Raw genomic sequence first — 18048 nt, forward strand, 5'->3', positions numbered from 1 at the left:
TACCAAACAGTTAGGAAACAATAGCGTATTTTACGGTGTATACTCTAGAATAGATCGAGAGCGTATACTCTGTCAACCATACTCTTTTACTAAACGCAACCTTAGTTTTGTTGTGTCCAATAACTCGTTGTCTTGACATGATTTCTCTTAAATCTCAATGTAAATGAACCCTGATTTGAAGAAATCTTGGTCTTAATTGGGAATAAAGGAGAAAGGAATCAATTAGGCTTCAAATAATGAAAATGAAACCATGATAAATCAACACATAGAGCCATTTTTATATATAATATTCATTCTCTTGCACATTATTCTTACAGCAATAACATTCTGTATACACACCATATGCCAAATCAAAGCCAGGGAAAGCTCAGGTTCCAGAAAGCAAAGCTCAATGCAATCATCGTATGTTTTCTCCAATGGTATTCGGGTCTTAACCAGTATTCCATCTTTTGAGTAATCAAATTAAGCAACCAGAGAAGTCGCCCGCTTGTATTTCGGATTGGGCTGTGCACAGCGTATTGAATCCTCCACAGCCAGGCATTGTGCACCAACACAAAAGTACTGGTTCATCAACTTCTTATTGAATGATGCTTGTCTCTTGCTCCATGACTGACGATTTGACCGAGAAACTTCAGAAAGATCATCACCCTTTTGCTTGTCTATTGAAGTTGGCGAAGACGAAGATGATTGTGAGAAAGGACCGGGAGATGGTATTTCCTGAAAAACGCCTTGCATTAGCCCTGCGGTAAATTTCTTTCTGGTTGATGGACTTGGAAAACTAGTTCTGCTAGAGAGTGTTCTTTTGTTGTTCAGGAAGGACAATTGTTTTGAGTATCTTTGTCGGAGTGGGATATGACAGCCCTCGACACTTCTGCATAAGTTGAAGGTCTCAAAAGAATCATTCTGATCTCTCAAGTCAGTGTTTGCATTACTTTTTTCATTCCTCTTGCGCCACCGAAGGAGAAACTTGAGTCCCCTGGCAGCATGATTTACTGAACCAGAATTCTTCTTATCCAATGAATTAACCATGTCAGAGTCGCTGAACTCACTCAATCTTGAACCATTGCCAATACTTTCCAAACCACAATCGGCATCAGATACGTTCTCACAACCAGTGTAGAGGAATATCTCCGCATCAGGAATCCTAAATGAAGTTCCAGGACTACCTCCCATACCATGCAGCCCTCTTAGATTGGATACAGTGGCACTTCTGGTCATATTACACTGACAGTGGGAAATCCCTCCAGCCAAAATCAACTGCTTAATCAGGATTTCTGAAGATGCTGTTTTTGGCCGTTGCTTCAGGAGATCTAGTGGAGTCAGGCCATTGCAATCGCGGATGTTTAAATCAATTGATGGAACAGTCATTAGAAGTTCCACCACGCTTGCCTGAATATTCTCAGTGACTGCAATGTGAAGGGACGTTCTCCCATCATTATTCTTGACATTGACAATGTCTTGCACATTAACAATCTTACCACTTACTAACTGTTTCACAAGCTCAATCTGTTGGTCCACTCTTCGAAAACCAGGAGTTCGAAAACTAGACACTGCCATGTGAAGAAAAGTATCTCCATAGTTGTTTTTTAGAGAGGATAGTGAAGGAGATGCAGCTATCAGAAACTCAACTACGGCTAAGTAACCCCTGTATGCAGCTACATGTAACACAGTGTTCCCTTCATCATCAGTTGCGGTGGTTATGATATCATAGGATGCAACTAACTCTTTAACTGCCTACATAAAAGAAACTTAAGATGAAGGAGATCTTCCTTTACATAATCAATTAACTAAATCATAGTTTTTTCCATTGACCTTTCACAAAACAATAATTTTTTGACTAGCAAGCCCCAATTTCAAGAGCATGACTACTAAAAATTAAGGTCATCCCCTAGTGCAGAGTTGGCATTGACAATAAACGATACCCGTTTTTGCATTGCGAGGCTTAACCAGCTTAGTTTAGTATTTCTCCTCACTTAAAGACCCCCCACCCATATGCATCAACAATTTTTTCACTGCAACATGTACTCAATGAGATAAAGGCACTCTCCTAAATATTGAATAAAAGAAGTACGCACATTGTATGGAAAGAAAGTTTTTTTTGGTTCTTTTGAGGATGTCAACAATCCGTTACTTTTAAAATAACAGGCAATCATCCTCGCTGTCGGAGAAATCCAGAAGTCATATGATGTTTTACATGATCATAATAAAAATAAAATCAGATAAAAAAAGACAACAAGTCAGATGACCAAATTCAATGTCAATCTTGTGAGAAGTTTCTATGGAGAGATAAGGAGGTTACATGGAGAGATAAGGTGTATCCTCACATGATCAAATCAAGCATGTTGGACGTCAACTATATGGAGAGATAAGGAAAGGTTAGTTTGGAGTATGTTGAGTAACCGGCTGGTTAGGTGAGGCTTGTTCAAGACAAAGACATCCAAGGGTTTTGTGCTTATCATCACAACTGAAGACATCCAAGGGTTTGGAGTATGTTGAGTAACCGGCTGGTTAGGTGAGGCTTGTTCAAGACAAAGACATCCAAGGGTTTTGTGCTTATCATCACAACTGAAGATTTCCTGAAGTTGCTCTTATTATCTTTTGCTAACAGACAACAATCCCTTCCGTTATTCACATCTTTGGGTAGTTCAAAGACTACCGTGATTGTTGAACAAACTCTATCACATGAGATAAGAGTCAAGAGTCCTGTATAAGGCTAAGGTTGTTGAGGTTGGAGTCCATATAAGATGGCTTGTGTTTAACGTGTAAAATAATGCAAGAATCAATAAAATTTCCTTCATTATTATTTTGTCTCCATTTTCTCAATTTTATCTATAAGAAGATTAATTAGATCTAGGCAATACTAATTTCACCTGCCATTGGATCTGGAAGGAAAAAGTGACTCCTAGACAGCTTTTTTTTTTTGCTTGGAAGTAATTTAAGTAGTTCAGGGAGCCAATAATGAATTAATCCATAAAGCAAGGAGACACGTCCTATCCGAAGCACCAGATTAAAATACTAATCATACTTTCTCATTAAACCAGATGTGATGTTTTCTCCCCTCCCTGCTTATTCTATGCAAGAAACATCCCAAATGCACATTCTATTGCACAGAAATACTAATAAAAATTAACTGATAAGAGCTAGAAGAGTATGATTATAAAGATGTTCTCACCTCAATTTGCCCTCTTCCTGAGGCTGAATGCAAGATAGTGGCTCCTTGAGCATCTCTATAAACCAAAACATCAGAGCAATCCCCAAGAAGCTCCTTCAAAATCTCCAAATTCCCACCTCGAGCGGCAGCATGTACAGCTCTATTCATCATTTCCCACCTAAAATCTGATTCACTTTCACCCACCCCAGAAGCATGATCAAGAAAAATCCTGAAAACCTCAGAATTCTTGCTTCTTGCTGCAGCATAAAGTATATCAGTTACCCCAAACTCTCCTTCTCCAAAGACCAAAAGTGGGTCTCTCTCCAGCAATTCCTTAACAAAGTCCACATCCCCAGCTGAGGCAGCAGTGTAAAGAAGCCAACCCCCATATCCAGCTCTAATCAGAGAGTTGTGTCCTCCCTTTGTTTCACAGTCAAGCAGAAGCTTTTTGACGACCTGAGACCTGCATTTGGCAACATCCCCAAATTGAGCATCGTCGTCCCAGACAGTTTCAAGGCGGCGGATGCGGCGGAGGGAAGTGAGCTTGATGAGGAGATTAATGTCAAGGTGGAGAAGCTCTCTAACCAGGTCGTAGAGGCCATTTGCAGCTGCCCAATCAATGGGAGATGCGTACCACCACTGGTCTCCAGTACTCTCCCACCTGAGAGGGAAGTATGAAGGCGGCATTATAACAAACAAGTGAAAGACACAAAACAAGGTTTCCGACTTTCAGTGACAATCAGGGAAAACTAGATTGAGATTCAATCAAGATAAGCCTGACCTATATGAGGATCAGTAAAGAAAACGAAGAGGACCCATTAATGGAATTGCCATGAACAGCTTATAACAGGCGAAGGAGGAGAAAACGAGGCAAACAGAGACATTGTTGCTGGAATAGGACAGAACAACCGAGTTTTAAGGAGTTAACTAATTAAGCCAAGAAAGACAATACTTTTAAGACTCTTTAGAGGAAGATAAATAAAGGGAGAATGATCACATGAGAGGAATGAACAGAATTCTTCAGTTTCCAGGCACTTTAGTTGTTGGTTCTGTTTTTTTCTGGAAAGGAAAGTAAGAAGGGAAAGAGGATGGCATACACCCCACTTGGGTTCCCATCTTCTTTCCAATATATCAAGCGGCAGCATTATTGCACATTTTCTTGGTGGATGCATGTCAGCTCAACTTTCTCTATTCATTGTAAATTTGTAACATTAATAGAAACACAATTAAACATATAACTACTTAGTGATAATTTAGTTGTGAATATCTCTAGTGGTAAATTGTATGCACTCGGAAGATCCAAACTTCGATGCCCATATAGAGTAATACTCTTATAGATTTGACGGTTAGAATTTAAGTTCAAATGACAAAATTGTATGGCTATCATTAAAAAAAAAGAAAATTATACGCAAAATGATATAGAAAAATAATCGTAATAAATCATTACATGGTCAACATCTTCGAGCATCAACAAAGCTTTTGTCTTCCTAAGAACACCTTCAGCCGGAAAAGCATATGACGAGCCGGGTAATGAGACTTTAACGTGATGTGGGGACTTTCACTACTCCTTTTAATTTTTTTTTTCTCCACTTGGATCATGAGATTCAAAAGTCCCAACCACCAATCCAATCCGTCTCGTAATAATCCTTGTCATTCTGTCGGCACCGGCCTCGATCATTTCCATGTATTGCCGTCTCACTAACACATCAACAATGCAAACCCAATTTAGAGGTGTGATTGAGCCAAGCAAAGCCAAGTTTTGGCATGCTTAGTCTCTCTCTTTTTTTCTTTTTTTTTTATACTCGCGAATTCGATAGCCCAACATGTCAACCGAACCGTTGGGCCAGCTCTAAGCTAGGGATCCTCATTCCGCAAGGACCTACTCTCCATGCACGTTGGTTTATTTCACCTTCTGTGATCTATCAGCAGCATCTTCGGATCACGAGATTGAATTCCTTTTGAAAGTTTTTTATGTCTATGATTTCATGAACAGAAATCATGTGACAGCTACATCTCAATTGTGCACCAAAAAGTGGGGGAAAAAAAAAGAGAAGCAAGTGCATACTGCATAGGAGTATGTAAAATGCATGGCAATCAATGGAATCCAATGCAAAGCATAAGACAAGGAAATGAATGTCATGTGCTACAACTTAAATGGCATAAGGATATCATGTTCCTTGGTTCATCACCGACAAAAAATAACACTAGAAAACATAATCAATCGAGTTTGTCATTCAGATTTACTTGGTGAATAATGAATGCCAAGGAGGAAGGTGCAGGAGAATTAGCAGAGTCATAGGATCTAATCAAACTTGCACAACAAAAATAACATTAAACAAAATGTTTTCAAGTTTTAGAAATAAATGATTCTTCACCAGCCACTCCTTTCTGCTTTACTTTTTGATGGCTCTGATCATTGACAGGACCACCCCATCAAAGGGGTGGTTGATCAAGTTAGGCTCATCTTTCACTTGACTCCTCATCAGCTGCAACCGTACATTCTCTTGAGATATAGCTGTTCGACATTGTCCTAAGCACATCCCATCGGACGAATGTTTGTTGCTGCCTTGCTGGAAATTCAAGAAGATAGGAGGGAACCTAAATGAATAAACACCTCAGTAGGGAAAAGCGTGTCTAGAGGTGTGAGCGCATATAGATATATAGATGAAAAGCTTTTTATAAACATAGAGTCTTACCTTGAGCAGTTGTCCATCGAGAAATTGATTCATGTTTTTCCTCAGTCCATTCAGTGCAGATCAATGAAAATTACATAGGATATTGGAAAGAGACATTTACAAGCATATCATCAAGAATATTGCTGCCAACTATGACAGTGAAACTAGTAAGGAGAGTCTTTTCCCCCAAAATATCATAGCTCATCTTCCGCTAAATAAGCTAAAAAACCTCCAATTCCGAAACTAGTTTGCATACCACCATCTCAGATGGCCTCACTGGTGATATTTATCTCTGATCCTGCAACAAAAGGAAGTGAAGTTCAAATTAGCCAGACATGGTAAGTGTGTCGACATATTTCCTTTAACAGTGCCTTCACCCGGTCCACCAGTTTTGCCTTCCCCAACATGTCAACCATTGTATCATATGCCTGTGGCGTATGTTTGTAGTCAGCGCTTGATTCCGCCCATCTAAAAATACCCAATGCAGATTTCCAATCATCCTTAAAGCAGTGCAGCATCTTTTCAATAAGATCATGAGAAGGCGGTATAGCATTACACAATTGGTCATGCATGAGAAATTGAAAAACTTCATCGTCACTGTTTCCAACATAAACTTCTGGTCGCAAGAATGTCAAAATTAGACTTGTTTTTTGGGCCCAGGAATTTCTCTTCTTGATGAACAATGCTAGCTCTTTCAAAATGGGAAACTTCCAACGAAGAAAAAGCACACCAATAGGTTTTTGAGGAAGCATAGGTAAAAGCATTTAAGTTGAAGAAGTTGCTTGGAAGGCACTTTCGGATACTTAATATCATGAAGAAGAAGAAATAAAGAATCAGAATTGAAATTCACACCTGCATACAAGATAACACAGAGCATGAGCCTCTTCATGAATGTTATTACCACAATGTAATAGAAGAAGTATGAAGCTGGTTTATACAGCTTGAATCTAGAAAGTATAAAATCATATTTTCAATCCCATTTAGTGAGCATGAGTCTTTAATGCGCTCTTGCAAAATACAATTCTTTGAGGATTACCAAATGAATGTAAACAGTAAACAACCAAAAATTTATAATAAGGTAGAGGGGAACAATGGGATACTATAGCTCATTTAGGACCATAAGTTCAAAATAGTTTTTATTGCATTTTCAACAAAAATCAGCGTTCTTCCTATGAACCAACTGAACATAAATCAATTCCCAATTAGCAAATTTCCTAGCCCATCATTCATTGGCCACCATCACTACGAACCGAAAAGCAAACTTTCGACAACCTAACAATGAATATTTAAATCCAAGACTTCAGCTATCCAAATGAATAATTGTCGATTTTCCTTAACCACACTAAAATCATCTTCAACAAGATGAAAAATCGGACAAAAAGCTCAGTCAGGCAAATCATCAAACACTTACCGAGCTTCCAGCTAACAGGATTAATGCTGGTAGTAAACCACCAAGATTTATTCGGGAGTGAGTTCCGAAAGACAGAGAGGGCTTTGTTTTAAATTGGAATTGAAGCTCCCAGCTTTGTTGTATGGTCTAGAGTCTAGACTCTATTGACAAGACGAAGAAGAGTGTGGTTTTTCTTTTTTCAAAAGTCACAAAGTTTCAAATACAGAAGGCGGGTAATGGAGACGGGGCACAACGGTTTTGAGTATAAGATTGACTAACTGGAACTCTACACGTGGCTATTTATATAATTTCGAACAAAACTTGAGTTTTGTGCATTTTTTGGTACGAAATTTTCTACAAAATGTAAACTAGACATGTAAGAAAAATAAATTAAATAAAATGAATTATTTAAAATTGCTCAATTTTCTCCATTGATGAAACTTTTCATGTCTTTGTCTAATTTCAAAAAGGCCTAATTAATTTTTAACTTTTTTTGTCAACACAAAATAGCAAATAAATAAATTTAGTATTTTTGAATATGGTCAAGAGACTTTAGTTTAATTATTTGTAAACAATTGTGTAATTTTTTGCTTTTCATTGCAGATGGAAAATGGATTCCTCAACTGACACAAATCAGCCCCTTATTTGTATTTTAAATTATATACTTTTGATTAATTTTATTAATCATTTTGCATCCATGGGATCAGACACCAGAATTTAAAAAAATAGTCCGAGATATTATAGCAGAATAATAATATTGCATGATCAGAATTCAACGCCCTTGTTTTTATCTTTTTGGATCAAGATGACTACTTGGGTGAACATCATATGAAAGGCCATGTCCAAAGCTTGCTTGGCAGCTAACAGGGGAGGGGATGGCCATGTCTGAAAATGTCCTTGAAAATATCACTCACTCCCTCCTACTCCAACGTCCATACCCAATTATAATCATAATCGATGAATTCCAAAGATATCATAAATTTGAAAGAACTACTGCATTACTAGATTCAAATCCTATTGGTTTTTGTCAAAGGGAAAAAGAACAGAAATGGCAATAATGCAAAAAACTAATCGAAATAAACAGACAGGAATCAAGAGCCAGTTAACGCAAGAGTCCAGTAGACGAAGTAAGTTAAAAACACACTTCCAATTTGCATTTAAAAGTAGAACTACTCCATAAACTGGGATACCCAGTGAATTTTATAGCCGAAATTCCAAGGCAACGTAAAATACCTGAAACATACAAAAAAGATAGAAAGGAACCAAATGGTCTTTTATTCAACGTCTCCTCAAGATGGAACATCCATCCTAAAACCCCCAGCAAAATTAAAACATTACATATGAAAAATAAGCTTTGAATGATCATATCATTTGTTGTGGCATCTTCAAGCTTGGGTCTTGGCCATGTGAGAGATCAAGTCAATCACACGAGAACTGCAAAAATAAAACAACGTAGCAAGGGAGACAATTAGCAAGAAGTATTGTACAATGTCAAAAAGTACAAATCCAATCTCACAAGGAGGATTTTTGTTTATACTGTAAAAAATAACGCAAGTAGTAGAACAAAGATTTACCTGTAGCCCCACTCGTTGTCGTACCATGAAACAACTTTAACAAAGTTCTTGCTCAAAGCAATACCAGCCTTGGCATCAAATATGCTTGACCTGCACCAAGTACACAAACCAGGAAACATGAGCTCCCTACCACTAGCACGAAACTAATGTGATATCCATGGCAGCGGGTCCAAAAATAAAATTTGAAACCTTCGAGTGGTACCAGATTGGACAATTCGCAAACTAGTGTATTGATGGTTTATTTAAACCTTCGACTATTAATGAGGACTACAAAATCACCAACTCACAAATATCAAGTTCTTGGTTCTTCCTAATGAACACAAAAACCTACAATTATAGCAATGGTAGTTTTCCTTAATTTCAAAGATAAAACTAGCACAGCCAATAGCCAACCAAATTAAGATTGAACTTCATCGAACAGATCAATGCAAGCAAGCAAAAGCAAGAGCAAATATAACTGAGGAAAGAAAAAAATAAGTAAGCTCAATAACCCTTACCTACTGTCACCAACGAAGTCAGAGGACACCACATCATCTTCAGTATAACCCAAGATACCCTTGAGATTGCCTTCGGATTCCGCCCTACACAATCACAGGGGAAACAGGTAAATATTCAGAAATATTTTCAAATTAATAATGATATTACTGTTTTAAGATCAGAACAAAGCGTGCTTAAAAACATACTTGATAACAGCTTTGATTTCCTCGTAGGTGGCCTCCTTCTCAAGCCTTACAGTGAGGTCAACAACTGAAACATCCACAGTTGGAACGCGGAAGGACATACCAGTCAATTTGCCATTAAGTTCTGGAAGAACTTTCCCCACAGCCTATTTGTTACAAACATGGGACTACAAAAGTTAGTCAGGTATCTCAAATGATATAGTGGTATGTTCTTTTCTTTTTTTGAATGGAATATAGTGGTAAATTCATTTAGATGATCAGTACCACACAACAAGGGACAAGGCAAACATGCACAACCAGCAATTATTGAACTACATACAAAAATGGGTATACCTTGGCTGCACCAGTGCTGCTGGGAATGATATTGAAGGAAGCAGCTCTTCCACCTCTCCAGTCCTTCATGGATGGACCATCAACAGTTTTTTGGGTGGCTGGGTCACAATTTACATCAATAATTAATTTCAATCCCCCTTCATAAGACCATTAAGTGAAAAATAACGTAAAGAGGAGTACAAAAAAGTCAGTACAGCTTACCAGTAATAGAGTGAACTGTTGTCATGAGACCCTCAACAATTCCGAACTTGTCATTAAGTACCTGCAGAAAAACAACAGTAGAATAACGAATACAGGACAACCTCCTCACATTCCAACTCTAAGTAGATACGTTTAAATTCAACTAGTATTCAATCTACCTTGGCTAGGGGAGCAAGACAGTTAGTAGTGCAGCTAGCATTTGAAACAATATTAAGCTCGGGCTTGTATTCCTTCTCATTCACACCCACCACAAACATTGGTGCATCTTTGCTAGGGGCAGAGATTACCACCTTCTTTGCACCACCCTGAGAAACATAATCATCCTAAATTAGTCATTTCTACAATAAGACTGATTCTCAGCAACAGTTAAACACAAATTCCCATACAACCGATTTGCAGAATCCATAAAGATATTCACAATGAAAAGATAAGCAGAACGATCAAATCAAAACTATGGCTAAGTACCAGGAGGCTGAAAATGAACATGCATTGAAAGAAATGTTGTCATGGCCAAAACACAATATGAAATGTAGCAAAAACATCTATACAAAAAAATTGTTAATGAGCACAACATCATAAATTTATATAAAAAAAAATCAGAAGGTGGAATCCGAACCTTCAAATGGGCAGCAGCCTTGTCCTTGTCGGTGAAAACTCCAGTTGACTCTACGACAAAATCAGCACCGGCCTGGCCCCACGGGATCTCCTCAGGGTTCCTTCAAAATCACCAACAAAAAATCACAAATCTCAGATCTACATGATCTCTAACACAACAAGAGAACACATCGAAATGTGAATGAGAAAGTACAAACAGAAAATTAAGGGAACTGTACCTGATTCCGAAAACAGTGACTGGTTTATCACCGAAGAGAAGTGTCTTCTCGTCCTTGACCTTCAACTCATGCTTGTTCCAAAAACCATGAACACTGTCGTATTTGAACATGTATGTCTGTTCGAGATCGAAGCAGAAACGATTAGTTAGTCTCCAGAAATATACAGCCAAAACACACCAATCGCATCAAAACTAGGACGATTTTAAGAAATCTACCATATATTCTGTGGAAATGAACGGATCGTTAACAGCAACAAGCTCGACATCGTCCCTCTGAAGAGCAACTCTGGCAACCAAACGGCCAATCCTTCCAAAACCTAACAATGTTGAAATCGCATCATCAAATACATATCCAAACACAAAATCACAAAACTCAAATCAAATCAAAACGCAGATCAGACAATTACCATTGATCCCGATCTTAATTTTCTTGTCAGATGCTGCACCAACCAAATCAAGTTCAAATCACAAAGGTTAGCTAAGTCGAAACCAGTTCTAAACATTTAAATAAATGAAAATCAAACGAAATGAGAGATGATTACCCATTTCAGAAGAAGCGAATCAACCGATGAAAGAAGAACCAATAAGAGGCAGACGAGAGAGGCGTGAAGAGTGAGGTTTTGTAGTGATGACTGAGAAACTAATTACGAGTTTATTTATAGTAAAAAGAGCGAGGGTTTGTTCTATTTTTGAAAAAAATAAAAATAATTTCTTGGGCGAAAAGAAAAGTCGAACTTTGGAGCCGCTGATTAATCTAGAAAGCCGCTGATTTACAAAGAGGGTTTAGAAAAATAAACACTCACGCGCTAGCTAGGGCATTTGGATTTCACGTAAAGGCGTGGGAATCAAGGTGGCATATTCGGCGTTTGTGGTTGTGCGTGATCCGGTGGGCACGGCGTGGTAGGGTGGAACTTCTAATCAACGGGCGGAAATGGACAGAAGAGAACAAACCCGAGCTCACGTGTATCGGACCCATAGGTGAGTGGATCCTATTCTAGAATCTTCTGTTGGCCGGTGAACTTTGTCAAATTTTTATTTCGTTGAAAGGTAGTCCGTTTGACAGAGCTCATTTGCTGTCTAAGACTCTTTTGATAGAGCGAAAATATTGATTTTCAATATTAGTAGAATAAGAAAAAAACTGAGTTTAAAACTGTGAAATATATTGTGAGGTGTTTGGTGAACTAAAAACTGACGCTAACAGAAAAATTGTTAGAATTAAAGTATTATAATATTATATTTATAAATTTTATATTAAATTTAATGAAATAAATATATTTTTTATTTATATTATTTTTAGGTATACATTATTGTGGAGCAAATTACTACACACTCCGAATGTACGGTTCTAGAAGATTGACAGCTCCTAGACAAAAGAATCTTATCCAGAAGCAGTTTATCCTACAGTCAGTTACCAACGGTTACCAGGAGCAGTTGTAAGAGAGGTTACCAGAGGCAGTTAACTGACAAATCCCAAGCATATAAATACATTTCATTTCACATTTGTAAGCATTCATCGACAATCAACTCTAATAAAATATCAGACTCCGTGGATTTAGGCAAGTTACCGAACCACGTAAATTTTGTGTTGTCATTCTCTTGAATCTTTCTACTTTATACATATATTTTTACTTCGGTGCAAATTTAGCATCGACAATTGGCGTCGTCTATGGGAAACGAAGAGTTTCTCTGTAAGGCATCATGTCTCAAGTTCCAGAAGGATCTAGGAGGGAAGAATTACCTCCTGACGATGTTCAAGTCCGGAGGGATAAGCATGAAGAAGACGTAGGGAGGCAAGTTCCGTACGAAATGGAATTGGAGGAAGCTCTCATTCTGACAGAAGAAGACCTCCAACGGAGACAAGAACATGTTAAATCCCTGAGGGAGAAGCTTCAATCCATAAGAAGTAAGGGTAAGCGCTTGGTTAGTGTAATCCAAAGTGCTGTCCAGGAACATGAGGACTTTAATCCTAAACGTGTTCGAGAGCGAGAGTACTGGAAGGTCCCGCAAGAGGAGAGGTCTAACCCCAGAAAGAAGAAGACGCAATCCATCCCTACGGAAGGCAAGATATAGATCCCCAATGTCACCAAGAAGGACAAGGCACCGAAGTCATGTCCAAAGGCATAAAATAGATTTGAAGAAAGATGCTGGAGAAGCCCAATGGAGTGTTCAGAATGAGGTTGAGAGAACTCTTAAGAAGATGACCTCTACCCCATTTGTACGGGCTCTGCGTCTGGAAGATCCTCCGAGCAAATTCTCCCCTCCAACATTTGTCATATACGATGGAAAGACGGATCCTGTGGCACACATATCCGCGTACTCGCACAAGATGGCTTTGTGGACAAACCGAGACAAACTTATGTGTAAAATGTTCCCATCAAGCTTGGGGACCACAGCAATAAAGTGGTTCCATCAGCTTCCAGAAAACTCAGTTTCATCTTGGAAGGAGTTGGCACAGATCTTTGTGGCAAGGTTCATAGCGAACAGTAGAGATCCGGCAACTTTGGATACTCTGTTTGTCTTGCACCCGAGGAAGGGAGAATCTCTCAGAACCTACGCATCTAGGTACTCAAATACTTATGCAGATATTGAAGATTGTGATGAGAAGACTGCCGTGACTACCTTCCGATTGGGGCTGCCACGGGATCATAAATTATGGGAGAGCTTGACTATGGCACCACCAAGGAATATGAGTGCATTACAAGATAGGATAAAGCAGTATGTCAAGCTTGAGGAAGATAAGCAGGAGGGTCATCAATTAGCCTACCCTCAGGAAGGAGTCCAGAGAAATGATAACATAAAACCTGACAAAAGCGGACAAGAAAATGAGTCATCCAAGGCTGCAAAGCCTGATTCATATGAAGCTGGCAAAAATGTTCATGGAACTTGGAATATCTTCAGGGAATTCTAAGTATAATGCCTACTATGGCAATGCCTATGGGTTACATATTTGTAATAAAATAATATATTTTTTCTTCATATGATCATGTTAATCTTTGTTTGATTGCCAAAGAGGTTTCAATTTACTAATTAAAGATAAAAGACTAGGTGGGTCTTAACTCTTGGTCGAATGGGCTAATTCGTACTACTAGTTAAAGAGACTAGTGTAAAAAGTCGAAGAGACTGAATCCTAATACTAGTTAAAGAGACTAGTACAAAAAGCCGAAGAGTCTAAGTTCTGCTAGTTAAAGAGACTAGTACAAAATGCCAAAGGGGCTAAGTTCTGTTACTAGTTAAAGAGACTAGTACGAAATATCTAAGAGGCTAAATCCAACAAATACTGTATGAAAACAGAAAGACTACTTGAAAAGAAAGCAGACCCCTACTAACTAGGAGGTCCTCGACCGAAGTCCCGTCTAGAGCTAGGGAATTTCGACCGTCGGTCTCGGTCTCTTCGTTTATCATTCTTGGATTTGGGCAAGGATAAGCAGATGAAGGCCATTAGCAGAAGTCCCATAAAAAATATGCTCGAAAGGAACCCTACTCTGGGGTCGAACCCCAAGGTGGGGCCGAACCCGAGGCTAGGGTCCGACAGGAGAACCGGACCCCTAGCCCTCTTGGGGGTTGGATTCTTGCTCCCTCGAGAGTAGGAGCTCCTGAAGGAGGCCGAACCCCCTAGCTCCTCAAGGGAGTTAGGGTTCGACAAGGGAGCTAGACCCTAGTCCTCTCTCATAATCTAACTAGAAGACTACTTGCTGATAAACATGAAAAAGACTTTAAATTTATCCTAAAATTATTTAGGTAAATAAAAGGCTGGGGGTATTTGTGAAGCAAATTACTACACACTCTGAATGTACGGTTCTAGAAGATTGGCAGCTCCTAGACAAAAGAATCTTACAGTCAGTTACCGACGGTTACCAGGAGCAGTTACTAGAGAGGTTACCAGAGGCAGTTAACTGACAAATCCCAAGCCTATAAATACATTTCATTTCACATTTGTAAGCATTTATCGACAATCAACTCTAATAAAAGATCAGACTCCGTAGACCTAGGCAAGTTGCCGAACCACGTAAATTCTGTGTTGTCATTCTCTTGAATCTCTCTACTTTACACATATATTTTTACTTCGGTGCAAATTTAGCATCGACAATTATTAAATATTTTTATATAAAAATTAAGATATTTATCTGTATTATAATTACTAATTTAGAAGAATAATTATGAATTTAAAAGTATATTTTATTTGTATTTTTAAATTTTAATTATTTTATTTCAATATTAAATTTTATTTTATAATAATTATAAATGCAAAAATATAATTAATTTAGAATTTTTATTAAAATATAATTATATTTAAATCATTAAACACAATTTTTATATTAAGAATCTATTAGGTATACTATTAAATAATGTTACAACTTTAATTTTAGGTGGGTCCCATGAGTAAAATAATAATACTTTATATAAAAAGTGTGGGACCCACACATTAAAAAATAAAAGTTGCAGCGATCTTTACCATTAGGGAGCTTCTTTTGCGTCAACGGATCCGTTGGTGAAAATTTCCTGTTTTGCATGACAGAGCCACTTTTGCGGCTCCGCTTGTGGAGCCGCCCTGCCAAACAGGTGGTAAATAAGTTAGCTTATAAACTGTGAAATAAGCTGTCAAGTGTTTGATGAAATTTATAGCATAAGCTAGCTTATAAACTCTAAAAAAAGTCTGTTTAAACTTAATTTAAAAGATAAAATAAAATTTTATTATAATATTATATATAATATTATCTGAAGAACTAAAAAAAATGAAAAAACAAACATGAGCTCTAAAATAAACTTCAATTTAAAGCTTATTTTTTTTAGAGCTTATTAAAGCTTATAACTTAGCTTATGTGGGTTGTTTGACAGAGCTTATTTTGAAGCACATAAGCTATCTTATAAGCTCCAAAATAAGCAATACCAAACGGGTTACCTTCGCCTTCATCTTTTCATTCGTGTACGTCACGAGGATGGAAAGAGGATGTCAGAACAATGCTTTCGTAACATTATTGATTTTTTTCTCATATATTTGATTAGAGAAAAAAAACTTTATTTGATTTCATATTATATGATAAATTTAAATTAAAAAATAAAATCTTAATTTGAATGCTCAAATTAAAAACAGTAAAAATTTTAAAAATTATTTTTTACGTGATCATATTTAATCAATGAGAAGTGAAATAATTTAATCACATATTTAAATACATAATTGTGATATATTGTTCAAATTATGTGTTTCTCAAAAAATACATTATAGATAGTTAACTAAAACTAAGTGAAGATTCTAAGAATTCCTCTAATTTTGGGAGGAAATGATAATTCTCTTTTGGGAGGTTTTTTTTTTTTAATCCTAAATTTCACTGATCAAACATAGAAATCATTGACAAAATTTATTTTTTTTATTTCTAGAAAATTAGATTATGCGAATCAAACGACAACTTAAAATTAGTCAAGAATCCATGAAATGTGCCACCTTGGTTCCCACTCTTTATTTATTTAAAAATTGTAAGAAATAAATAAATAAATAAATAAATAAATAAAATAGTAGAAACACAACAACTCTTTGTTAGAGTGTTGACATCTGAAGCGTGATACCTGACATCACTCTTGGCAATGTGATCAGGCTCAAAACGTGCCACAGACTAATATTCCAATATAAATAAATTATTTTTTGAAAAATATCATTCATTTTTTGTTAAGTCTATAATTAATTTCTATTTTTTGAAAAATAAATTCTATATCGTGAAGGGTCATTTTCCAAATTAATTTCTACAAGTGTTATATTGCTGATTAATTATTTAAATATGTTTATTATGAAAAAGAAAAGAAAACTCCATTTTTTTTTTGTTTAAGTCTATAATTGTTTTTCACCAAGGAGGTAGGTACGTAGAAATGATAAAACTCTGTTCGGTCCGGATGACCGAATTTGTTTTATTCGGATTAAATCAAGTTTGAACATTAGTTATCTGTTCGAAATTCAGGTCCAAACACACAAATTTTGTCTCGTTTAAAACCAAGTTCGAATCCAAACACATAAATTTTAACCAATGTATTTGTCTATACAATAACTCGGATTAGGTTATTATCCGATTTATTTTTGTCGATTCTGTAGAACCAGACATGCCCAATAAATGTAATCTATCATTCTTACGACTTTATAATATCATCATATTCGATTTCTTTTGCTTCACCAAAAACACGTTGAAACCAACCAACCAACCATCTTTCTTTCTTTCCAACGGTGGTTGGTGGACGGGTAAAGGGTTGTTGGTCAACGTACGTTTTTCCACTTTTCTTCTTATTTCCTCACCGTACACAAACATGAAACAATAAATATTCCTAATGTTTTGGAGCCAAAACTTGCTCATAATGTCATCCCTTGTCCTTATAAAAAGAGATCAAACCCAAGGTTTTCTTCCCCAAGTCTGGTTTCTCCTTTTGTCCGAGAAGAAATCAGATTTCTTTGGGACTCTCTTCGCTCTTTCTCAAGCATTCCTCATTAATCACTGATTCCAACATCCATGGCCTCTTCAAGATGGGTGAAGCCTGAGGTACTTTTAATTTTCATTGATTTTTTGTATTGGAAGGTAGAAACATTGATTTGGTCATCCAAATACCCAGATGACATTGATTTCTTGTATGTATGTAGGTGTATCCTCTGTTTGCATCAGTTGGTTTGGCAGTTGGAATCTGTTGGATGCAACTCTTTAGGAATATCACTGGCAATCCTGAAGTCAGGTATATATATATATATATATGTATGCATGATCAAATTAAGGAAATAATTGATGTAAGATTGGATGTGATTTTAGGGTAATGAAGGAGAAGAGAACAGCAGGAGTGCTTGACAACTTTGAAGAGGGAGAGAGATATGCAGAGCATGGTCTGAGGAAGTATGTCCGCAATAGATCTACTCAGATCATGCCCAAATTCAATGGCTTCTTCACTGATCCAAATTAAAACAAACATTTTCTTTTTCCATTCTGTAATTGGAGAAATTAAGCCGACCAATAACATTGTTAGTACCCTTTGTTTGTTCAATTTTATGAACAGATAAGAGTTTTTGATAATTAATAAAGATCGAATCCCAAAAATTGATCCTCATGATTTTTCACAATGTGGGTTAAGATTCTTGCAAAGAAGGATTGAATAGCATATGCTTCCGGCAATTATTTGGTTAATCTGTTATGAAACTGAATTGAAAGTTTGATTCAAACCCAGTTTCAGCCTCTATCCACCATCCCC

General features: G+C 37.0%; 3 protein-coding genes and 1 long non-coding RNA gene across 4 annotated transcripts; 1 reads left to right on the forward strand and 3 right to left on the reverse strand.

Annotated features, from left to right (window-relative positions):
* Positions 1-251: 251 nt before the first annotated feature.
* Positions 252-4279, reverse strand: LOC120000536 (serine/threonine-protein phosphatase 6 regulatory ankyrin repeat subunit A-like). The gene is made up of 2 exons (XM_038848651.1): positions 3173-4279; positions 252-1734 (listed from the first exon to the last, which is right to left on the reverse strand). Exons 1-2 carry the CDS (start codon positions 3836-3838, stop codon positions 463-465), a joined length of 1938 nt encoding a protein of 645 aa, XP_038704579.1. The 5' UTR covers positions 3839-4279; the 3' UTR covers positions 252-462.
* A 920-nt stretch (positions 4280-5199) lies between these two features.
* On the reverse strand, positions 5200-7557 carry LOC120000904. Its single transcript, XR_005468686.1, has 3 exons — positions 7238-7557; positions 5848-6678; positions 5200-5749 (listed from the first exon to the last, which is right to left on the reverse strand). It is a non-coding gene; the product is annotated as an uncharacterized LOC120000904 (long non-coding RNA).
* Positions 7558-8344: 787 nt separating this feature from the next.
* Positions 8345-11506, reverse strand: LOC120000568 (glyceraldehyde-3-phosphate dehydrogenase, cytosolic-like). The gene is made up of 12 exons (XM_038848700.1): positions 11379-11506; positions 11244-11276; positions 11053-11153; positions 10838-10953; positions 10621-10720; positions 10163-10309; positions 10005-10065; positions 9804-9901; positions 9474-9616; positions 9288-9371; positions 8791-8880; positions 8345-8650 (listed from the first exon to the last, which is right to left on the reverse strand). Exons 1-12 carry the CDS (start codon positions 11380-11382, stop codon positions 8602-8604), a joined length of 1026 nt encoding a protein of 341 aa, XP_038704628.1. The 5' UTR covers positions 11383-11506; the 3' UTR covers positions 8345-8601.
* A 5651-nt stretch (positions 11507-17157) lies between these two features.
* Positions 17158-17905, forward strand: LOC120000272. The gene is made up of 3 exons (XM_038848257.1): positions 17158-17354; positions 17453-17541; positions 17616-17905. Exons 1-3 carry the CDS (start codon positions 17325-17327, stop codon positions 17761-17763), a joined length of 267 nt encoding a protein of 88 aa, XP_038704185.1. The 5' UTR covers positions 17158-17324; the 3' UTR covers positions 17764-17905.
* Positions 17906-18048: the final 143 nt, after the last annotated feature.

Source organism: Tripterygium wilfordii, chromosome 6 (assembly GCF_013401445.1).
Source record: "Tripterygium wilfordii isolate XIE 37 chromosome 6, ASM1340144v1, whole genome shotgun sequence".
NCBI lineage: Eukaryota > Viridiplantae > Streptophyta > Magnoliopsida > Celastrales > Celastraceae > Tripterygium > Tripterygium wilfordii.

What these genes read in the sequence shown, in the direction of transcription:
- LOC120000272 (XM_038848257.1), top strand. Translation starts at nt 17,325, where the DNA reads ATGGCCTCTTCAAGATGGGTGAAGCCTGAG. An exon ending in CAAGATGGGTGAAGCCTGAG is followed by an intron (nt 17,355 to 17,452) that starts GTACTTTTAATT and finishes GTATGTATGTAG; the next exon opens with GTGTATCCTCTGTTTGCATC. An exon ending in ACTGGCAATCCTGAAGTCAG is followed by an intron (nt 17,542 to 17,615) that starts GTATATATATAT and finishes ATGTGATTTTAG; the next exon opens with GGTAATGAAGGAGAAGAGAA.
- LOC120000536 (XM_038848651.1), bottom strand. Translation starts at nt 3,838, where the DNA reads ATGCCGCCTTCATACTTCCCTCTCAGGTGGGAGAGTACTGGAGACCAG. An exon ending in CAGGAAGAGGGCAAATTGAG is followed by an intron (nt 1,735 to 3,172) that starts GTGAGAACATCT and finishes TCTTTTATGTAG; the next exon opens with GCAGTTAAAGAGTTAGTTGC.
- LOC120000568 (XM_038848700.1), bottom strand. An exon ending in GTCACTGTTTTCGGAATCAG is followed by an intron (nt 10,721 to 10,837) that starts GTACAGTTCCCT and finishes GTGATTTTGAAG; the next exon opens with GAACCCTGAGGAGATCCCGT. An exon ending in GAAATCAAAGCTGTTATCAA is followed by an intron (nt 9,372 to 9,473) that starts GTATGTTTTTAA and finishes GTGATTGTGTAG; the next exon opens with GGCGGAATCCGAAGGCAATC.